The sequence below is a fragment of the Malania oleifera genome, chromosome 10 (genome assembly GCF_029873635.1).
Source record: "Malania oleifera isolate guangnan ecotype guangnan chromosome 10, ASM2987363v1, whole genome shotgun sequence".
Taxonomy (NCBI): Eukaryota; Viridiplantae; Streptophyta; class Magnoliopsida; order Santalales; family Ximeniaceae; genus Malania; species Malania oleifera.
The window spans coordinates 70,391,528-70,411,389 of NC_080426.1; the positions used below are offsets into that span (position 1 = coordinate 70,391,528).

The 19,862-nt window shown below is 34.6% G+C and overlaps 1 protein-coding gene across 15 annotated transcripts; it reads left to right on the top strand.

Annotated features, from left to right (window-relative positions):
- The first annotated feature begins 563 nt into the window (after nt 1–563).
- On the top strand, nt 564–19,225 carry LOC131166248 (pentatricopeptide repeat-containing protein At1g05600). Of its 15 annotated transcripts, none has more exons than XM_058124600.1 (5): nt 603–868; nt 1,037–1,201; nt 3,510–3,923; nt 16,583–18,138; nt 18,797–19,225. In XM_058124600.1, the coding sequence occupies exon 4, from the start codon at nt 16,619–16,621 to the stop codon at nt 18,134–18,136; it is 1,518 nt and encodes a 505-aa protein (XP_057980583.1). In that variant the 5' UTR covers nt 603–868; nt 1,037–1,201; nt 3,510–3,923; nt 16,583–16,618; the 3' UTR covers nt 18,137–18,138; nt 18,797–19,225. The 15 variants fall into 15 exon arrangements, 8 of the variants coding, with proteins under 8 accessions (XP_057980588.1, XP_057980583.1, XP_057980589.1 ...); XM_058124606.1 differs by lacking the exon at nt 18,797–19,225 and adding an exon at nt 13,152–13,491 and having other exon boundaries at nt 1,056–1,201; nt 16,583–18,350; XR_009139778.1 differs by lacking the exon at nt 16,583–18,138.
- The last annotated feature ends 637 nt before the right edge of the window (nt 19,226–19,862 follow it).

Sequence of the window (19,862 nt, forward strand, 5' to 3'; positions counted from 1 at the left end):
TAAACAGAAGTTTGCTGTTATCAATTAATTTGTTTATCTAATCGATTAACAATTTCAATAATAATTATGTTCAATTAATATTTAAATATTTCCAACTCAATAAAATAATAAAAGATTTTCCTATTTAATTAAATATAATTAGTGTATATTTATATAATGTATGACTGTTATATTAATTTATGATAAAAAAATAATTCTAACTAAACTACAAAATGTAATTTATTATATGTGAAAATTTAAATTTATAATGATTCTTCCCTCCAATAATTCAGAAAATAATTTAATTAATCATTATTATGATAAACAAATCTTAGTACACCAACTAGTAAGATTTAAATGTAACCCCAATCTGGCATAGACCCATGGCAATAAAATTTTGCTACTCTAAGTAGCGAGATTTGCAAAAGGCCATACATGTGAAAAATCTCACTATTTCAAGTGGCGAGATTACTTTAGAGTCATTTTGAGAAATATTTTCAAGATATTATTTAATGTATTTTCTTTTAAAAAGAGTTAAACGGGAAAAAACTCCTATAGTATGCCTATACCGGCAAAAAACAAATAATTGACATGAGTAAAATTTTTTTTTTTTAAGAAAATACCCCGCCCAACCCATTTCGCTTCTGGGCACGGGGTCCCCAGTACAGACTACAATCGTGAACCTTCTCAATGTAAAGCTCTCCCCAGCTCTTTGCAGCTCTGGGATCTAGCGACTGCCGTGAAATTCAACCGTGAAGCCTTCTCAAGGTGAACTCCTCTCAGCCCTTTTCCTCTTATTCTGCGGACAAGAAGCTTTGCCTTACCGCCCTGAAGCCCTACTACCGTGAAGCTACTATCTTAGCCGTCAATCAGTCTATGCAGCACAACAGTAAGCTCTATCTCTCTCTCTCTCTCTCTCTCTCTCTCTCTCTCTCTCTCTCTCTCTCTCTCTCTGTATTTTTTTTGTCTAGTAGCGTGTTCAATTTGACATAGCAGTTAGTAGATCTTTTCTCTGTCAATTGAGCAAGGTTAGCTTAAAGACAATCACCTAATGCAGGTTTTGTTTAATGGCTTAGAACCTCTCAGCCGTGAAGGCACAATGCCCTAGAAACCATCATGGACCTTGTGTTTGTCCCTCTTCCCGTCAGCATAAAAACAAATCATCCCTTTGTTCCGAGCCGTCAAGACCAAACCTCCAGCTGTTTGTGAAATTGTTTCTGAGGTAAGTTCGTTTTGCTTTCATCAGATAAATAAGTCTGCTGTTTGTCTCTCTGTTATGTGGTCCTGCTGTATTTTGTTGGTTTAAGGTGGCGCATGTACGTTGCTAAGGGCAATCTCTAAGTATGTTGCTCTATTTTTTTGGTGTTCAGCCAATATTTTGCTAAGTGACCATTGAGTTTATCTTTAAGTATCCAATTGGATTGTACAAAACAGGGGCAATCTTTAAGTATGTTGCTGTATTTCGGTTTGCTAAGTGACAGTTGAGTTTATTTTAAGTTTTCAATTGGATTGTACAAAACAAGGGCAATCTTTAAGTATGTTGCTGTATTTTGGTGTTCAGCCAATATTTTGCTAAGGGACCATAGAGTAGAATATAAGCAATGTGTTTATTAAATCTCAATGTAATTTAAGCACTAGGATGATTTTATCATGTATGAGTTGAGTATTGCTAGATATCTATTAGTAAACTATCATGTCAGGAATTCAAGTTATTAAGCAACATTACTTTATACCTAAGCTATGCTAATTGTTTTCCAAAGGTAATTAGTACACAATGCACTACTTCTGTCTCTGTTTCTTTTCTTGCCTATTCTAATTCTTTTTTCTTTTTCAGTTGTTCATGATTATGCATTGCACAACTCTTTTGATTATGACTATGGTTCTTTTGTGATTCTTGAGGGCCTTTTGTATGCTGCTTCTGCTCCTTGCCTGAGGCAAATTGTCAGATTACTGTCTATTTTGAAAACTTTAACCATAGAAACATGGGGATCATATGCAACCCAACTTCTTGGCAGTATAGTATCTGAATCCATAGGTAACATCCTTATTTCTTGCATGCATCTGGTTTACACTGGAGATTGTGTGAGCTACACATTAAAGCTACACATTAAAGGGCACCAAGGGCATGCCATCTGAGTACAAAAGTAAGGCAGTAAACAAATAAACAATCAAGAAATTGAGTGCAAAATACAAGCACTAGCGATAAGTAATAATTCCTTCAGTTTCTTAGGTGCATCTCCTTTGCCTTAAACACTTCAACTTGTCTACCTCCACATGCTCTAGCTTAGTAGCTCTCAAGTAGCAGTGCTTAAAATCTTTTATAATTTGATAGGGTATTATTTTAAAATAAGACTTTTTTTTTTTGGACATAACTATCTCCCAAGTCAGATTTTTTTATCGTTGTGGTCTTTACACATTTTGAGTACCTATGCATTAACATGACTATTTACCAATGCTTTCAAACATATTCTTTTATTTATATGCAGAAGAACTGCTCAAGCCTTGATATTGGATCCTAAAAAGATGATTGTGGGGGAAAATATAGATAGGACCATAGGCTAAATTGATGAATTCTTCAAGATTCCTTATATTTTGACTTTCTTTTTAAGAGGTGCCCAAAGATTTCCAATGTTTCCTGCTAGCTCTTTCGAAATCACCCAGTCATGATAATTTTTTGCCCTAACAGTCTTTTGAATGAGGGCCATAGTTGTAGACAAGGACTAGAATTTCAATTTCAATGGAAATTTTGTGGGCCTCTAACAATGAAACTTATATTAAACTATGGAAATTATAAGTGACACTTGGAAATATAAAAATAGATGATTGCGAATAATTTAAAACAAAATGGAAAACCTCAAATTTTTCTTGTTTTGTTTAGACTTTACTTTAAATTCGTGCAATTCAAAACATTAGCTAAAATTTTGCAAAAAAGAAATTGAATGCCTTTTCCTTTTCAAACCCTTGTAAAGTTCAAAATTTCAATTGAAATTACCAAAGTTTATTGTCATGCTAGCAAGATTTTCACATTTGAATGACTGCTGTGCGCCTTGTTAGGGGGCGTATAAGTTATATTTAATGGTTGGTATGATGTTCGTTGAGGATAAATTTTCATAAGAAAAGTGTGTGAATGATTGGCAGTGACATTTTTTAAATGAAAGGTGTACTCTCTGTGAGCCTTGTTGCTTTACTCTTATGCTCCTCCGTAAAATACGTTGGCACTATGTTATTTGTATATTAACTAATTTGACGTTAAAATAAAATAAAAAGTCCAAAATGCATTAGTAATTAAGGGGTCATTCATTTCTAGTGCTTAAGAAATACACAGGTGCTTAGGAGGTTTGGAAGCAAAAGCATATGGGGAATAAAAATTCAGTATGCATTTCCTTTGATTACATCAACACTTAGGATAAAATTAAGAGGTTACGAGGTTTTGCATGGTTGTGTGATAATATCTATAGGCCTCATTCTGCTTTAGATGCCATATGTTATGGTGTGATGTGCTTAAAAACATTTGATATGTTTTTGATTAGGAGGTTCAGGAGCAGCAGATGTTTTAAGCATCAAATTGGAACAAGAGCTTGTAGGTATTTTAAGCATAAATTTGAAATAGCCTCTCACTATGGGGGTAAGTTCATTGCATTTTAAGGGTATTTTTGGGAAATGGGCTGTTAGGGCAAAATCCTAGCTCCCAAGGCTTAATTAAAGGAGGCTTGGGGCTCTCTAAAGAGGGGAGGTTTTTGAAGCAAAGGGGATTCACGTTCAACAATTGGAGAGGGAGGAGCACACGTCGAGAATCTAAGGAGAGCACATGTTCATCTTCTTGGAGCTTGGGAAGCTATATCACACCTAGAGGAGAGAGGAGGAGGTTTGGGGAAATCTCTTAGCCTTCTTGGTTTTCTTGAATATCATCTTGAGTATTCTTGTCTAGAAGGAGTGGCTTCAAGGTATAGACATTTTTCCAATTAGTTATGCTTTGTGAATGATAAAATTAAGGCATAACTCTCACATCATATACAATATACATGCTTCTATTAGCTATTGCATCATTTATGAGAGTTTATTGTATTTGGTATTTGCACAATATATAAAGATTTCTTGCATTAGGTACACATTAGGGTTAGCATAATCTTCATGCACGATAGCTCTCGCACCATATATGTGCTTAGAATAGTAAGCAATACTTTTGTGCATGAAAGATTTTCTTTGGCAATTGGTAGCTTCAGAGGCAGCAGCATCAATTTGCAAGGTTACAAAAGCCTCATTGCTGGTGGTGGCTTTGTTGGAGGCAGGGATTCCACATCCCATGCCTACTGGCTATAATAGATAAATCCTTAGTAGGTGGTGATGCTGATAGGGTTTTACAGGAAACCCCAACACACACTAGGAAGGAGAAGATGGCGGAGGTCATGTGAACCCCATGCATTTTTTTTATTTTATTTTTGTTTTTTTGGATTATCTTATTATAATTTTTTTTTTAAAAAAATTAAAAATTTTAAAATATATAATTGTTATGTTAAGCGTTTATTGAGTAATTTTGGGCGTTTATTATTATTATTATATGCATTTTATTTACTATTAAAAATCCCAAAAATTTTTTATAAAAAATGAAAAGGTCTTTTGCTAGCCCTTTCTTTCATGTGTTCTATTCTTATTAATAGAGTTCTTTCTTTTACTTTTTAGCAAATCATTGATTGTTAATTATTGGTATCATTCTTATATTATTTGATTTTATTAAATCCAAAAAAAAGGGTAAGTTAAAAAATGGAAGTTCTTGTATTATTTTCTCATCATATTTACGATTAGTATCAATCAATTCTCTTTAGCATCAATTATTGTTTTCTATCTCAATTTTATTATTAAAAAAATCTTTGAAAATCCAAAAGAAAATCAGGAAAATTGTTGAAAATTCTCTAAAAGTGTCAGGGAGTTTGCTAGGGTTACTATTGTCTTTTGGTATGTTTTCATCAAGAAATATAGTCTTAAATTTTTCAAAAATCCAAAAAATTGAAAAATCTCCTTGTACATAAAGTTTTAACTTTGCTCCTTTGTGTGTTTATGTCTCATTTTAGAAAATTAAGATCTATTAAAGAATTAGGAAGTGAGTTTGTTTAGTAGCTTGCTTCTTTTAAATTAGGGTAATTATCTATTAGGATCTTTCTTTCCTTGCTTTAGGGGGCTATTGTACCTTCCTCCTTTTTCAAGCATGATTTCTTTTTGACTGCCTTGACTAAGTTGCATGTATTGCTTTGATTCAAGGTCAGTGTTTTTTGTTTTTGGTATATTGACTTGCCTTTCTTGCTTTAGTTGATGTATCTCTCTCCTGTGATTGCATCTTATGTCATGTTGAGAAACCTAATCCGAATTAATTTGATGACGAAACCAGAAAGCGGCTTGATAACTTTCTTGTAGGACTCTAGAGATAAACGAAGCCTTATCTACTTGACTGGGATACAAGATGATCATAGAGTGGACCAAAATTTAATAGAAGGTAACCAAGAATCAAAATGAAAAATCAATGACCATGCATAATTTGTGTTTGAAAATTCCTAAGTTATCATGGCACTGCTTGTGGATTGGGTGTGTAAGAGGCGCTAGTACCTTCCTCTCTTTTAACAATACTCCTAAACTTGACTTTAGCTGCATAGACATTGACTATTTGTTTGTTGGCCCTAGGAGACGCTAACGGTCATAATGAATTAGGTGTTCTAACTGCACCTAGAATAAGATAGGTTAGTGATGACTATGTTGACTTATATTTTTACCCATATCTCTTTCCCATGTTTATTTCTCATCTCAAGTTTGCCATTCAAGTCAAGGTAGTTCGAAGATTGCTTCTATTAGGCAGTGGCCCTCTAGCATGTTACAACATTTTTAACTATGGATATTGGACAAATATATATATATTTTTTTGTTGGACAATCCTAGTGAACAATATGTTTTTTTTTTTAATAGTTTGAGTGGACTAAAACTCCGCCTGTGATGCACTTAATGACCTAATTTTTTCACACACGGTTGGTCCCAAGCCCGGGTAAAAGAGGAGGGTTGCGTTAGGTAGCTGACAGCCAATGTAAAATTGTCAAATCACTATGATATAAATCCTTACCGAATATTTGTTAGGGCGTCCCCTACGAGCGACGCGTTGCACTTGAACCACCTGGGTGTAGCGAAAAGTGTGCGAGGATGGGCTAGGTCGTCGCCTGGGTACGATGTCAAATATGTGAGGGTTCGTGCATCATTTTGGACGTGGGCAGGTAAAGATGTTAGTTCAGGAAACTAAGATTAGATTAGCAACTTTGAATACAGGGACACTTACGGATAAAAGCATGGAAATTGTGGGTACAATGATCATAAGAAGAATTAATATAATTTGCCTTCAAGAAACTAAGTGGGTGGGGGAAAAAGTTAGATAAATTGATAAATCAGGATTTAAACTTCGGTACACTGGAAAAGAAAAACATAAGAATGGAGTAGGCATTATTATAGACAAAAACTTAAAAGATAGCGTTGTGGATGTAACTAGAGTAGGGAATAGAATTATAAAAATTAAGATGGTATTAGGACAAAAGATAATAAGTATCATTAGTGCTTATGCTCCTCAAGTCAGCGTCGCAAAAAATCTTAAGAGACAATTTTGGGAAAATATGGATAGTATCATACAAGGCATACCAGGGACTAAGAAAATATTTATAGGAGGAGATCTGAATGGACACATTGGAAGAGATAATAAAAATTATGAGATGATACATAGAGGGTATGAATATGGAGACAAAAATGAGTCTGGGGAAATGATCTTAGACTTCGCTATGTCGTATGATTTTAGTATAATGAATACTTGTTTTAAGAAGAGAGAAGAACACTTAATAACCTTTAAAAGTTGACAAAATAGAAGTCAAATAGATTTTTTTTTTAACTAGGAGGGTAGATCGTTTATCAAGCAAGGATTGTAAAGTTATTTCAGGTGAAAGCCTAACCATACAATACAGAGTCTTAGTGTTAGATATATGTATTAAAAAATAGAAAAAGAAGGATAAAATAAACCAATGTAAGAGAACTAGATGGTAGAACCTAAGAGGAGAAAATATAATAAAATTTAGAGATAAAATGATTAAAGATGGGGATTGGACCATAGAGGATGAGATAGATACAAATACTCTTTGGAAAAGATTATCTAGCTCTATTAAAAAGATAGCAAAAGATATTTTAGGTGAATCAAAGGGAAGATTCTCGAATAGCAAAGAGAGTTGGTGGTGGGATAAAGATGTACAAAAAATCATAAAGACAAAAAGAATTTGGTATAAAACGTGGCAAAAATGTAGAAACAGAGATAACTTTGAAAAATATAAGGAGGCAAGAAAAGATGCAAAAAAGGCTGTTAGTGAAACTAAATATAGATCATTTAATAGTTTGTACGATAGATTAGGTACAAAAGAAAGGGAAAGAGATATATTTAAACTTGCTAAAGTTAGAGAAAGGAAGAGTAAGGACTTTGGAAATGTAAAATGTATAAAAAGTGAGGATGATATTGTCTTGGTTAAGGACGAAGACATTAAAGAAAGATGGCGAAGTTACTTTAGTAAGTTGTTTAATGAAAACCAAATATAAGGCTTAAACTTAGAATTGTCAAATAAGGAAAAGACTAAAAATGTGAGATTTATTCGCAAAATTAGAATTAACGAAGTTCTGTTTGCACTAAAAAGAGATGAAAAATGGGAAAGCTATGGGACTAGATAACATCCCAATTGAAGTTTGGAAATGCTTAGGTGATAACGAAATTATATGGTTAACTAATTTATTCGATACAGTTGTAAAAATTAAGAAAATGCCAGAATAATGGAGGAAAAACACTTTAATACCTCTATACAAAAATAAAAGAGATATTCAAAATTGTAATAACTATCGTGGAATTAAAGTTATGAGTCATACGATGAAACTATGAGAAATGGTAGTTGAACAAAGATTAAGGTTAGAAACGAAGGTTTCAGAAAATCAATTTGATTTTATGCCTAGGAGATTTACCATAGAAGCTATTTATCTTTTAAGAAGATTAATGGAAAAGTTTAGAGAAAAGAAGAGAGACTTGCATATGATTTTTATTGACCTTGAGAAAACATATGATAGGATACATAGGGAAGTTTTATGGTGGGTTTTTGAAAAAAAGGGTGTATTTAGTAGGTATACCGATGTCATTAAGGATATGTACGATGGAGTAATGACTAGTGTAAGGACTATAGATGGAGAAACTAGAGAATTTCCAATCACCATAGGTGTGCATCAAGGATCTGTTTTGAGTCCTTATCTTTTTGCTTTAGTGATGGACAAATTGACTGAGAGTATTCAAAAAGAGGCTCCATGGTGTATGTTGTTTGCAGATGATATTGTATTAATTGATGAAACTAGGGACGGAGTAGAGATTGAGTTAGAATTATGGAGAGAAGTTTTGGAATCTAGAGGCTTTAGGATAAGTAGAAGTAAGACAAAATATATGAAATGTAATTTTAGTAATGATAGGAGGAATATTGGGGACAAAGTTAAACTTGATGATGAATAAATAAATAGCACGTGTAGATTTTGATACCTTGGATCTATTATGCATGCTAAAGGAGAAATTGAAGATGATGTAATGCATAGAGTTAAAGCAGGTTGGGTAAAATGGAGAAGTGCTTCAAGTGTGCTCTGTGATCGTAGAATACTCTTAAAATTGAAAGAGAAGTTTTATAGGACAGCTATAAGACCAGCAATGTTATATGGATTGGAATGTTGGGTGACAAAGAAACATAATATCCAAAAAGTAAAAGTTGTCGAAATGAAAATGCTTAGATGGATGAGTGGTATAACATTAAAAGATAAATTAAGGAATGAACATATTTGAGGTAAGTTAGGTGTAGCTCCTATAAAAGATAAGATAAGGGAAGGATGACTTAAATGGTATGGACACTTGCATCGTAGACCACATAGTGCACCTGTGAGGAAGAGTGACTTAGTTACTATGGGGGGCAATAGAAGGGGTAGGGTTAGACCTAAATTAACTTGGGAGGAGATAATGAGTAAGGATTTAATATCCTTGAATCTATCAAAAGGAATGGTTCATGATCGCATAAATTGGCGGAAAAGGATTCATATAGCCGACCCTACCTAGTGGGACTAAGGCTTAGTTTTTTTTTTGGTTGTTGTAGTTCGAGTGGACTAACTTCTAGGTTGGATGTGGGGCATGTTTTTTTTTTTCCCCCTATAAATGTTGGTATAAATCATTAGTCGTTGTGGATTGATTAAAGAAGCACATTTTTACAATAGTTGGTGAATTTTGCAAGATTAATGAATAGTCACCCTTTCCTAATGGGCTTTCTATGCAAATCTAACTCTAGCATGAGGCAACAACAATGTGATTAAGGAGTCATATTCCTTGTTTTCACTAAGGCATTATCCTTCTAAAAGAATAAACCTGAACTAGTATTTACATGATAGTTACGCACCCAATGTGCATAACGCAAGTAGTCATAGGCAAGCATATTGCCATGAACAAGCTTGTCCCATGGATTTCGTCTCACTTAAGCAGTCGATGTCCTTGTAGAGTTTGACATTTACCCTTTAACTTTATTCACAAGCGGTTGCATGTCTTCCATTGACATTCACCCGAATTCTTCATTTTGAGGCATTTTCACTTCAATAAGCACTCGTTCCATTTTCTCTTTGATGATGTGAATTCTATCTACATGGATCTCTTCAACTTCTTGTCTATTGGTAGTGGGGTCTTCAATGGTGCTCTGGTTGACTGATGCCAAGTTGGATCTTCAGCGTTAGCGATGAAGGAGAATGGCTTAAGGCAGCTGACGTGCTTCCTTCATCCAAGCCAAAGGATCAACCTTGTAAGAGGCTTTTCTAACTTTTGCAAAGATGGGGACTAGTCCTTCATATTTGCGAAATAGTTTCTTCCTATATCGTCCGTGTGGTGACTTGTCCTGTTTTGGATAGAATTTTTCAGAATCATCAATTCACTATTTCACATTTCTTTGAGCTATCACTCACAGGCAGATGGACAAGTGAAAAGATTCAACATGCTATTAGAAGAGTATTTGTGCCATTTCACCTTCAGAAAATGTGTAGCTATACTTCATCAGTCTTGAGAGAGGGGGAGGGTTTTTCTTATTGGAGCATATTTGTGGAGGTGGGATATATTTTTTGTACCCACCTTTTTTAATGAATCTGTAATAAATCAATGACTACATTTTGGAGCATATTACATTCCTTCACTCTAATTTTATTTCACTCTGTTCATTGGTCTTGATTAGCAAGCTGGTTGCACTTGTTTCTAGTAGCGGTATTGATGCAAAAGTTTATAAGATTGCATCAGTCTTAGGTTTATATATATTCAATGCTTAGGCTAATTAGGTATGATCTAATGCCAAAATTCTCAAAAAATTGTGTGTGTGTGTGTGTTTATTGGGTTGTCACCTCAGAGACTATGGAGCGTGTGCATGTGAACTTTGTGCTATCTATGTATGTTATATGTTTGTATGCATATGAATGTCATTGTTAAATAGATGCTGTAGATGCATCTCTTCAACATCACCAACTTCTTCAATGATTTGAGAGGGATTGGCCTCCCTTATTCACCAAAACTATCATGGCCCAAGTTAGCATTAAGTGATTTTAAGTATCAGGACAATTGAGGCATTGACTCGAGGTTGGCAGGGCACAATTTTCAGCACCAATTTCAAACCAAATCATGAAACCGAACTGGTGAGTATAGATAACTCCCTGATTATTCAAATTAAAATGGCCCACTGCATTCAATAGAATATGCAAGTTAAATGTTGTTGGAAGAAGGGTGACATAATCAATTACAATTACCTAAAATGACAGTGTGTAAAAGAAATGATAAAGGGGAAGATCCATAGCATAATGCACTACTGATCATTCTAGTATAGTGAGAATATACAACTTTGGAATCCATCAAATAATCAATACAATATCGAAGAAATTTGGATCCACAAAACCAATATAATTCTACTTTAGAACTTCTCCTTGATTTTTCTTTCATCATCTCACTCTAGGCTCTATGTGCTTAGTTGGATAATAATTGTAGTATTCTCATAGCAATGAGATAGCAAAACATGCTGAAGTCTTTTGGAGTAAGGTTGTCTAGTTCAAAGGCTATACATCCAGTCCAGGTTTGCTCTAATTCCCTGGAATAGACTTAATACCTTAGACAGGATGGCTAATGGAAAATCTACAGTCTTTTAGCTATGCTTTTTTGTGGAATGGAGATGGGTAGCAGGGAATAGGGATCATCTCGTCTTCTCTGGTAATTTTACCTTCCAAGTCTATCATAGACTAGCAAGGAAGAGAATCAACCCTTTATCTGTTTGGGAAAATGAATTAAAAAGAATTGCTAACATTAAAGGGCCTACTACTAATCTGAATAAGCTCATGCTTGCTACTACCGCATATCACATCTAAAAGGCTAGGAATAAAGCCATATTTGATAACTCTCTTGCTATGTTGCTAATATAGTTAACTCTATAAAAAGTGATATTAGTAGTTATTTTCCTCAAATATAGTAGATTTGTTAAATCCTGCTGATTGAGGTGATGTTGTGTCTTGTTTCCTTCTTGTACTTTGTATGCCCTTGCTCTTAATATATTATCTCTTACCTTCTTCCAAAAAGAAAATATTCATTTCGTAATTCTTTCAGCAGATACTACCAAAAAACGACATGGGTACAATGGTATTTAAGCGCTTACATACCACTCAAATAGATTTACAAAAACCTTGCACATGGATACCAATATTACACATGACCTAAGAAAAACCTTCCAAGTCCTAATATACATTCTATCCCATAAGCATTAAGAAAATGCTTTGCCCCGCAACCTTTATGAAGTGAAAAAGAAAAATAGCAACATTAAATTTATAAACCAAGACAACAAGAACAAGCAACAATACTTGACTACAAATTTTTGCCTCTCTGGTGTACCTTTTTTATGTACTTTGCATGGCTAGTTATGGGTAAATCGTAATATGAAAACTAATTGCAAGCTCTGTTCTCTTGTAATGAAAAAAGGGGAAAAATACTTAAAACAGAAAACATCAACACAATATATGAAAATGAAAGTGTGTTGAAACTTCACCTTATAATTTTGACATCCAAAGAACCTTTGACCACATTTGTAGGAGTCTAGATTATTCATATATTTGCAAACTCCCCACACTTGCAAAATTGGTGGCATCACCCATTGAAGCATCACTGGACTCCATGGACCATTCTCTCCATTCAGTAGTTGCAGCCTTGCAGGCTCTCCTTTTTTTTCCCCCTCCTAGTCCTGTTGCAGTTTGGCTCCAACAAAACCCTTTTTTGGTGAGATTCGAATTGGACAAGCAGAAGGGCAAGGGAAAGGAAGGGGCGTAGGGGGAATACTGATTTAGGCTCATGTGCTTGTCACATGAGGATATGGTCATGATGGTTTTAATGGTTAGACAGATTAAGAGATGTCATTGCAATATTTGAAAATTTCAAATAGTGAAATGCCATGAAATGAAATTTAGGGAGTAATGTGTAATTAAGAGAAATTTCAGGTTGTTATTGTGTAATTTACCCTAATTTTATGCATCAATAATTACAACACATTTACAATTGATGCATTGATACATTGCATAATTTAGTGCAGAAATGAGGAGAAACCAAGTTAATTACAAGTTGAGGTAAAAAAATTGCATTCTTGAAGGAAATAGAATTGCAATCTTGAAAGAAGTAGAGTCACAATTTGAAACAAATCATAACTGAAATTTTGAAAGAATTAGAAATTTAAGAATAATATTACAATAATTCTAATAGTTTAGGATAACATTAGAACAATTTCAATATAATGGGATGACAACGCCCATCCTTATAGTATAGAATTTTGTCCAAAGTCTGTAAATCAAGTCAATAGTGAGATGACATTAAAATCAAGTCAATAGTGGGATGACACTTGTAATTTTATTAATTTAAGATTGTTGAGGGACAAATCAAAATTTGGGAATGAGTTTAAAAATCACTCAATAATTCACAATTATTTGTGCACTTTATTTGATGGGTGGTTATAAGAGTGGAGTTTCATAAATTTTTTTTTTTTTAGTTCAAAGTGCTCAAAATTAAAATTGCTTTGAAGTTTTGAATTGAATTTTAATGACAGAGTATGAAATGACAATCATTGTCTGGAGACTTTATGCAATTTACCCTAAAATTAGAAAAATCAGAACATTTTCAGAAGGGAAATTGGGTCGAACCTTTGCTGCTTAGTCAGACAAATCACTACCACTATGTTCCATCTCAACCACCATCTGAGCCCATGTCACTGATCATCAGTCCCTGAAAAGCCGTGAGCCCCGCCAGGCAACTCCTCCATTAACCATCTCCGAGCAGCCCTAACCACTTCTGGACCCCCACCATCAGACCCACTTCGAATAACCTCTGAATGCTCCTGTCAAACCCACCTGCAGCTTGCATATCTCATTTCCAAGAGTTTTTCCTCGGTAAGCAGCCCATGTGGGTTATTCTTGACCTTTTAAATTCAGTCTTTTCATGATTCTTGCAATTTGGTATCTATTTAAGCAATGAATGCCCAACATAAAAAAAATGTTATTCGAAATTTAATTGGCATGAGAACATATGCATGCTAATGGCGAAAGTTTCTTAGAGTAACAAAATCAGTCTGCTCAAGTTTTTCCTTTAATTTTTCTGAACTGATTCTAGCATTCTCTCTTTTGAGAACTTGATTTGATTTCCTGCAGAAGGCAACCCAACAGTTAATGCATAAGATTTGACTTTTTAGGCTAGGTGTTTCTTTTGTTGCTGTCATATAGAACACAAAGAAAGATCATTATGTGGGAATTGAGAAAAATTATTTATCAGGTTAATAAATTGCCAAGATAATAGTTACCTAATAAACCACTTTGATACCAAATTTCTTGTTTTTTGGGGTTTTGTCTTTCTAATTGTGCATTTTTTACTTGAAAGTATTGATTTTTAATACACAACTTAAAAATTATAGTTGTTGGAAGAGGTTGGTTGTAGACCAATCACTTGCATGTTAGATTGCGGAAGAGGAAATGAAAGAAAATGAATATCAAATGGTTTAACACAAAACAAACTGATTTTTATAAGATGTTGATGAAAATCGGGACTGAAAATTTCCTCCATGCAATTACAAAGTTGACACTTCTAATTACCTAGAGTTCCTTGTTAAGAATATGCAGTGCATGTTCACTAACGTGGTGTTTGGTTCACTGATTCAACAACAGTTTTTCCAGGAATCCTCATTGATTGCCAGGTATTCCCACATTGGGTTCACATTTTATGATCGATTAATTGGGAATCCATTCCCAAGAATTCAAATCCGGGAATGCTACATGTTAAGGCTTGAGATACATTGTTGGCCACAGCCAAACAGTTAAAGCTTTTAAGCAAAGTGGTCATCTAACATGATACTATAGCTATGGTCTTGGGTTCTAATCTTGTTGCCCACGTTTATTGTGTGTTACGAATTATCTTATTCCCTATAATGGATGTTGTTTATCATTTATTTCTCCCTTCATGTGCCATCTGACTGCACCTAAGGCTGTACATTGTTGGCTGACAACCATTAAAGCTTAAGAATTTAGGTAAAGTGGTAATCTAATAGTACATAATCCCACAAAGTTCTTCCATGCTGGTGTCCTTATTTCCATTTCTGAAAGTGGATATCCAAATTCCCAATGAGAATCACCAAAATTTTTGAAGTGACAAAACAGATGCTAGTTACATTTTAAAATTTAGTATAGTCGTTAATTGACTTGGACATGTTTAAAGGATATAACTTAACGTGCATACATATGAATTGCATATTTATTATTGTATTATTTTTGTTGCCATTGGTTGTTGTTGTTATTATTATTTAAAAAAAAAAAAAATTGTTGCACTATTGAATTAGCCTTTGAATTTTATGTATATTTTTAATTTTGTTTTCATTATTGCTTTTGATATTGTATTTTCAGTGAGTTGGGTATTTTTTTAGTATTTTATGTTGTCTGTTGAACTTTGTGTTAAAAAGTCATGAACAAGTGTTTTTTGTTTCTTTGTGACGTATCCCTTGTCCAATTTAAGGGTACTTGGGAATAGAAAGTTAATTTTTTATCATCATTTCCAAGAATAAATTAAACATGGGAATACCGCATCCCTAGGAACCCATCAATAATGTGTTTCTGAACCAAACATGGGGATCGGATATTCCTGGAAATCCTGTACCAAGAATTACAATGCTGGCTGGCATCTTAGATGCCACAAACCAAATGCCACATTAAGATGGTCTAGTTTGTGAGTGAGCTGATTTTACATGCGGTTCATTTCCTAGTCTGCTCAAATTTTCCCCCTATTTTTAGTAGTTTGAGATGCATGAGGAGATATTTGTTGTGACTAGTGAAGAGGTAGTAAAGACAGAATTCAGATCTTAGGTGACATCAGATGTTGGAGGTTTCAGGTTTGTATCTTGGTAGGGGTGAGAAGGGACATGGGATGGGAGATTGTGCAGCCTAGGCCTAATGTGGGCCTTCAATCAATAAAAAAATAGAGTGTAGAGAGAATTTGCAGAACATAATTGCGTGAGAAAATTATACTGTCGACTACTCTTGAAAGCTTAAAGCATCTGAGGAGGCATTTGGTTAGCGGCATCCTTTAACATTCCTGGAGTGGCATCACATTCCCATATTTGTTTGGGCACTGGAATCCAACATGGCTAGAATGATTTGTTGGAATGAAAGATTCCGTAAAGCAAGGGCATTCCATTTCTACCCTTCCTCATGAGTAAGTTTTATGGGAATCCCATTCTCATGAGATTCCTACTTATGGGGAACTAATTGCCCTCAATAATTTGGCCAGTTGGACATGCCCCTATAATATAGTATTAATACATGCTATTATTATATTTAAAATAATCAATTATTAATACAAATGAAAGTAATGTTGTAACTATGCTATAGTAATATAAAAAATATATATATATTGGTTAAAATTTGAAGACCGTATTGCCCTCAATTATTTTGGTTAATTGGACCATTGGAGTACAAGTGTTGAATTTTTTCAAACATATGATTGTTGAAAGTTAGGACATGGATTTAATTAGATACATATTCCTAATATATTTTTCCTGTTGAAAATATAATTATTCTTGTTTTTGCATGTGTCAAGGGTATAATTGTAATCTCGTTGGGAATTTGAGAGTGAACCAAACAAAAATATTTCCGTAAGGCAGGTATCCCATTCAATGAGATTTCTAGAAATGTCATTCCATGATAATATTTAGGATGCATTTGTTTTGGTGGCTGAGCTGGGGCTAGGAGAAGCTAACCAATGAAAGGACTTGACTGCCCTTTTTCTTTGTTACATTGTTCTTTTCAATAAGGCTGCTTTGGTCTTTTAAATGATTACATGGCAATCCAAACATGGAATAAGATAACTATCATAGCCGGTCCATTCCAGACTATTCCATCCACTCTCATAAACCTTAACTGCAAAACAAATATACCCTTCGTCCTAATTGTTTGTACTATGTTGACAGTCAAGTTAATAGTACTTATGTATTATTTGCAGTTTCTTTTCGGCGAAGTGTTGAATCTTTCCAACTCAATGACGGTAAGGTGGCCCAGACTTCTAACTCCCCCGTACCTTTGTCAAATAATACGTAAGCAGAAAAACCCATTAACAGCTCTCCGTATCTTCAAGGTAGCAAAATCTAAGTATCCCAACTATTCTCACAATGGTCCTGCCTATGCCACCATGATTAATATCCTTGGAAACTCTGGCCGCATTATGGAGATGAAAGAAGTTATTGATTTGATGAAAGATGATTCCTGTGAGTGCAAAGATTCAGTCTTGACTAGTGCAATCAAATTTTATGCAAATGCTGGATTACTGGATGAAGCTGTCTCTCTATTCAGAAACCTTCCACAGTTCAATTGTGTAAATTGGACAGAATCTTTCATTACCCTCATGCGGATTATGGTTAAAGAATCTAAGTTAGAAACTACTCATCGTGTTCTCTTGGAGAGTTCTTATGGGTGGGAAGTGAGATCACGTACCCGTTCTTTGAACGTGCTGATGGATGCCCTCTGTTGGCGTAATCATTCTGATCTAGCACTGCAGATTTTCCAAGAAATGAGTTATCAGTGCTGTCATCCAGATAGGGAAACTTATCGGATTCTAATGAGGGGTTTGTGTGAAGATGGCAGGATGAATGAGGCAACTCATTTGTTGTACTCCATGTTTTGGAGAATCTCTCAGAAAGGCAGTGGTGAAGATGTTGTAATATATAAAACTCTTTTAAATGCTTTATGTGATAATGGGCAGGTTCAGGATGCTGCAGATATTCTTGCTAAGGTCTTGAGAAAGGGGCTGAAGGCTCCTAAGCGATGCTGCAAGCGTCTTGACCTTGAGGAGCATGGTAATGTTGAAGACGTTCAACATGTAAAGGCTTTAATTAATGAATCACTGATCAAAGGCATGATACCCAGTATGGCTAGCTATAGTGCAATGGCTGTTGATCTTTATTCTCAAGGTAAGATTGATGATGCTAACAGAGTGCTTGATGAAATGCATGAAGGAGGTTTTAGGGCATCACTTTCAATCTATGAAGCGAAGATTGCTGCACTGTGTAGCGAAGGTAGGATGATTGAATCAATGGAGGTGATTGGAAAGGAGATGAAGGAATACAGCTGTGTCCCAACTGTTAAAGTGTACAATATCGTGATGAAAGGCCTATGTGATGAAAGAAAATCAGATTTGGCTTTTGGGTTCTTAGAGAAGATGAATGTGCAGTTGGGTTGTGTTCCCAACAAAGAGACATATGACATTTTGGTGGATGGTCTGTGTCACGATGGTAAATTTGTCGAAGCAAGTCGAGTCTTGGAGGAAATGTTAATTAAATCATATTGGCCTGGTGTTGACACTTACAATACTCTCATTAGGGGCCTCTGCTTTGTGGGCAGGAAATATGAAGCAGTTGTGTGGTTAGAGGAGATGGTTAGCCAATGTAAGACACCCAACCCTTTTGTATGGAATGCATTGGTTGCATCTGTCTGTACTTCTGACATGGCTGAAGCTAATGTTTATGCTAGGACACTCGATCAGCTAATGAGCTTTCCTTGATGGTGCGCTTCTGGAGTCGAACACCTTTACTTTTTTTTTTTTTTTTTTTACCCAAGTCTTTTTTTAGGCTCCTTTTGTATAAGAGATTTTGTTCGAGGAAAGCAGAGGAAAAGAACATAAGAAAAAAAATCTATTTTCCTTAGTATTTTTCTCTCTATATCAAATTCTATTAAAAATAAAAATTTGTTCTAATATGATAAAAATTTAAGAAAAATCGAATGTTAATGATGTATAAATTCAATTTTTTGTTCTTTTCTTTACTATATATTTTATTTTCTTTCTTTCTTTCTTTCCTTGATAACCAAACATAAAAAAAGAAAAAGAAAAAAAGTGGATCCCTTTGTGTTCTCTTCTTTCACTAATGTTTTCTAAGCTCCAAATTTAATAATGTAAACCTGTGCATCTTGCGACTATAGAAGTGTTCCAAACAATTAAAGAATCTCAAAACAAAGAAATTTGTTTCTTTAGCTTTGGGTGTTGCCAGATTTATGGTTTTATTTAATGTGATTAAACAGTACCTTAATGCATTTGAAAATTGTTCACCTTCAAGATAATATTGAATATCTAATATTTGCATTTTCAATGGCTTACTTGAGACAATGAAATGGAATGCTCATTGATTTTCTCTTCTTTCCTTTCTCATCATGGTGCGCATTGAAGGGCGTGAGCATATCGGCATCCGTGGGGCTGGCACTGAACACGCTGAAAGTAGTGTCGAATCGCTAAGCTCCTATTAGTTTAATAAGCTATTGTGGCAGTGATTTGAAGGATCGAAGCAAAACTATGGATGACAGATTGTGCTTCCTTCAGAGGATTTTGGCCTTCAATTATAGCTGTGTTATAAAAAAAAAAAAATAAGAAATTCATTATTTACTCTGTTAAGAAAAGAAGGGGAAGATCAGCTACTTCATGTTTCAATCGTGGATGAAGGATTGTGCTCCAATAACTGGATTTTGGCCTTTAATTGCACCTCTGCCTTTTCATTTTCTCTAGTTTGGCGGCACCATTAGCGGTTGACCGACCTTTGTATGTGATCAACCCACCTAGTGAAAATTCGAAGTTTTGAGTTATTTTTATTTGATTGACCAATAGATCTGAGCTTGTCCAATGTCCTAGAAGTTGTCATGTGTCAGACAACAATTAGGGCAGTTGGTAGTTAATGTAGTTTCGCTCCATTCCTTAAGAGGTCTATAGAGACCCTTTGGGAGAGAGAGTTTGGGGCATGTTCAAGTGGGGATAAGGAGAGAGAAATACAAAGTATTCATGATCTTTTTGGGGTTAAAGAAAGAGGGTTGTAACTTGAAGTTGTTTAGAGAATTCCATCTCTTCAAGTGCTGTTGGCCGCCCCAGAGTTTTCAAAAAGAATTAGCTATTGGGCTATGGTAAACAATTGATTGACCCTTATAGATGGTCAACTTGTTTAGAGGTTATGTTTTTAACCATTTTTTCTGAACTTTCTCTAGTTTTTCATGTTATTTTCGAGCCTAAACACTCTTGAGTGTATGGTTGAGTCTGAATGTTAATATATAAAAGGTTTTCATGGTTCTTTTGTAAAAAAAAAAAATCGAGATTTCATTTTCTAAAGAATTTTCAAGTGATGACAAGTGTTTTCAAGGTTTTTCATATAAAAAATTAGAGTGAGTACTCATGATTTGGTTTTTGGGTATCCTCTAGAACTTTCAAGGTTTCTAAAAAAAAAAAGTTGATTTCAAGGTGGATTTGTGGT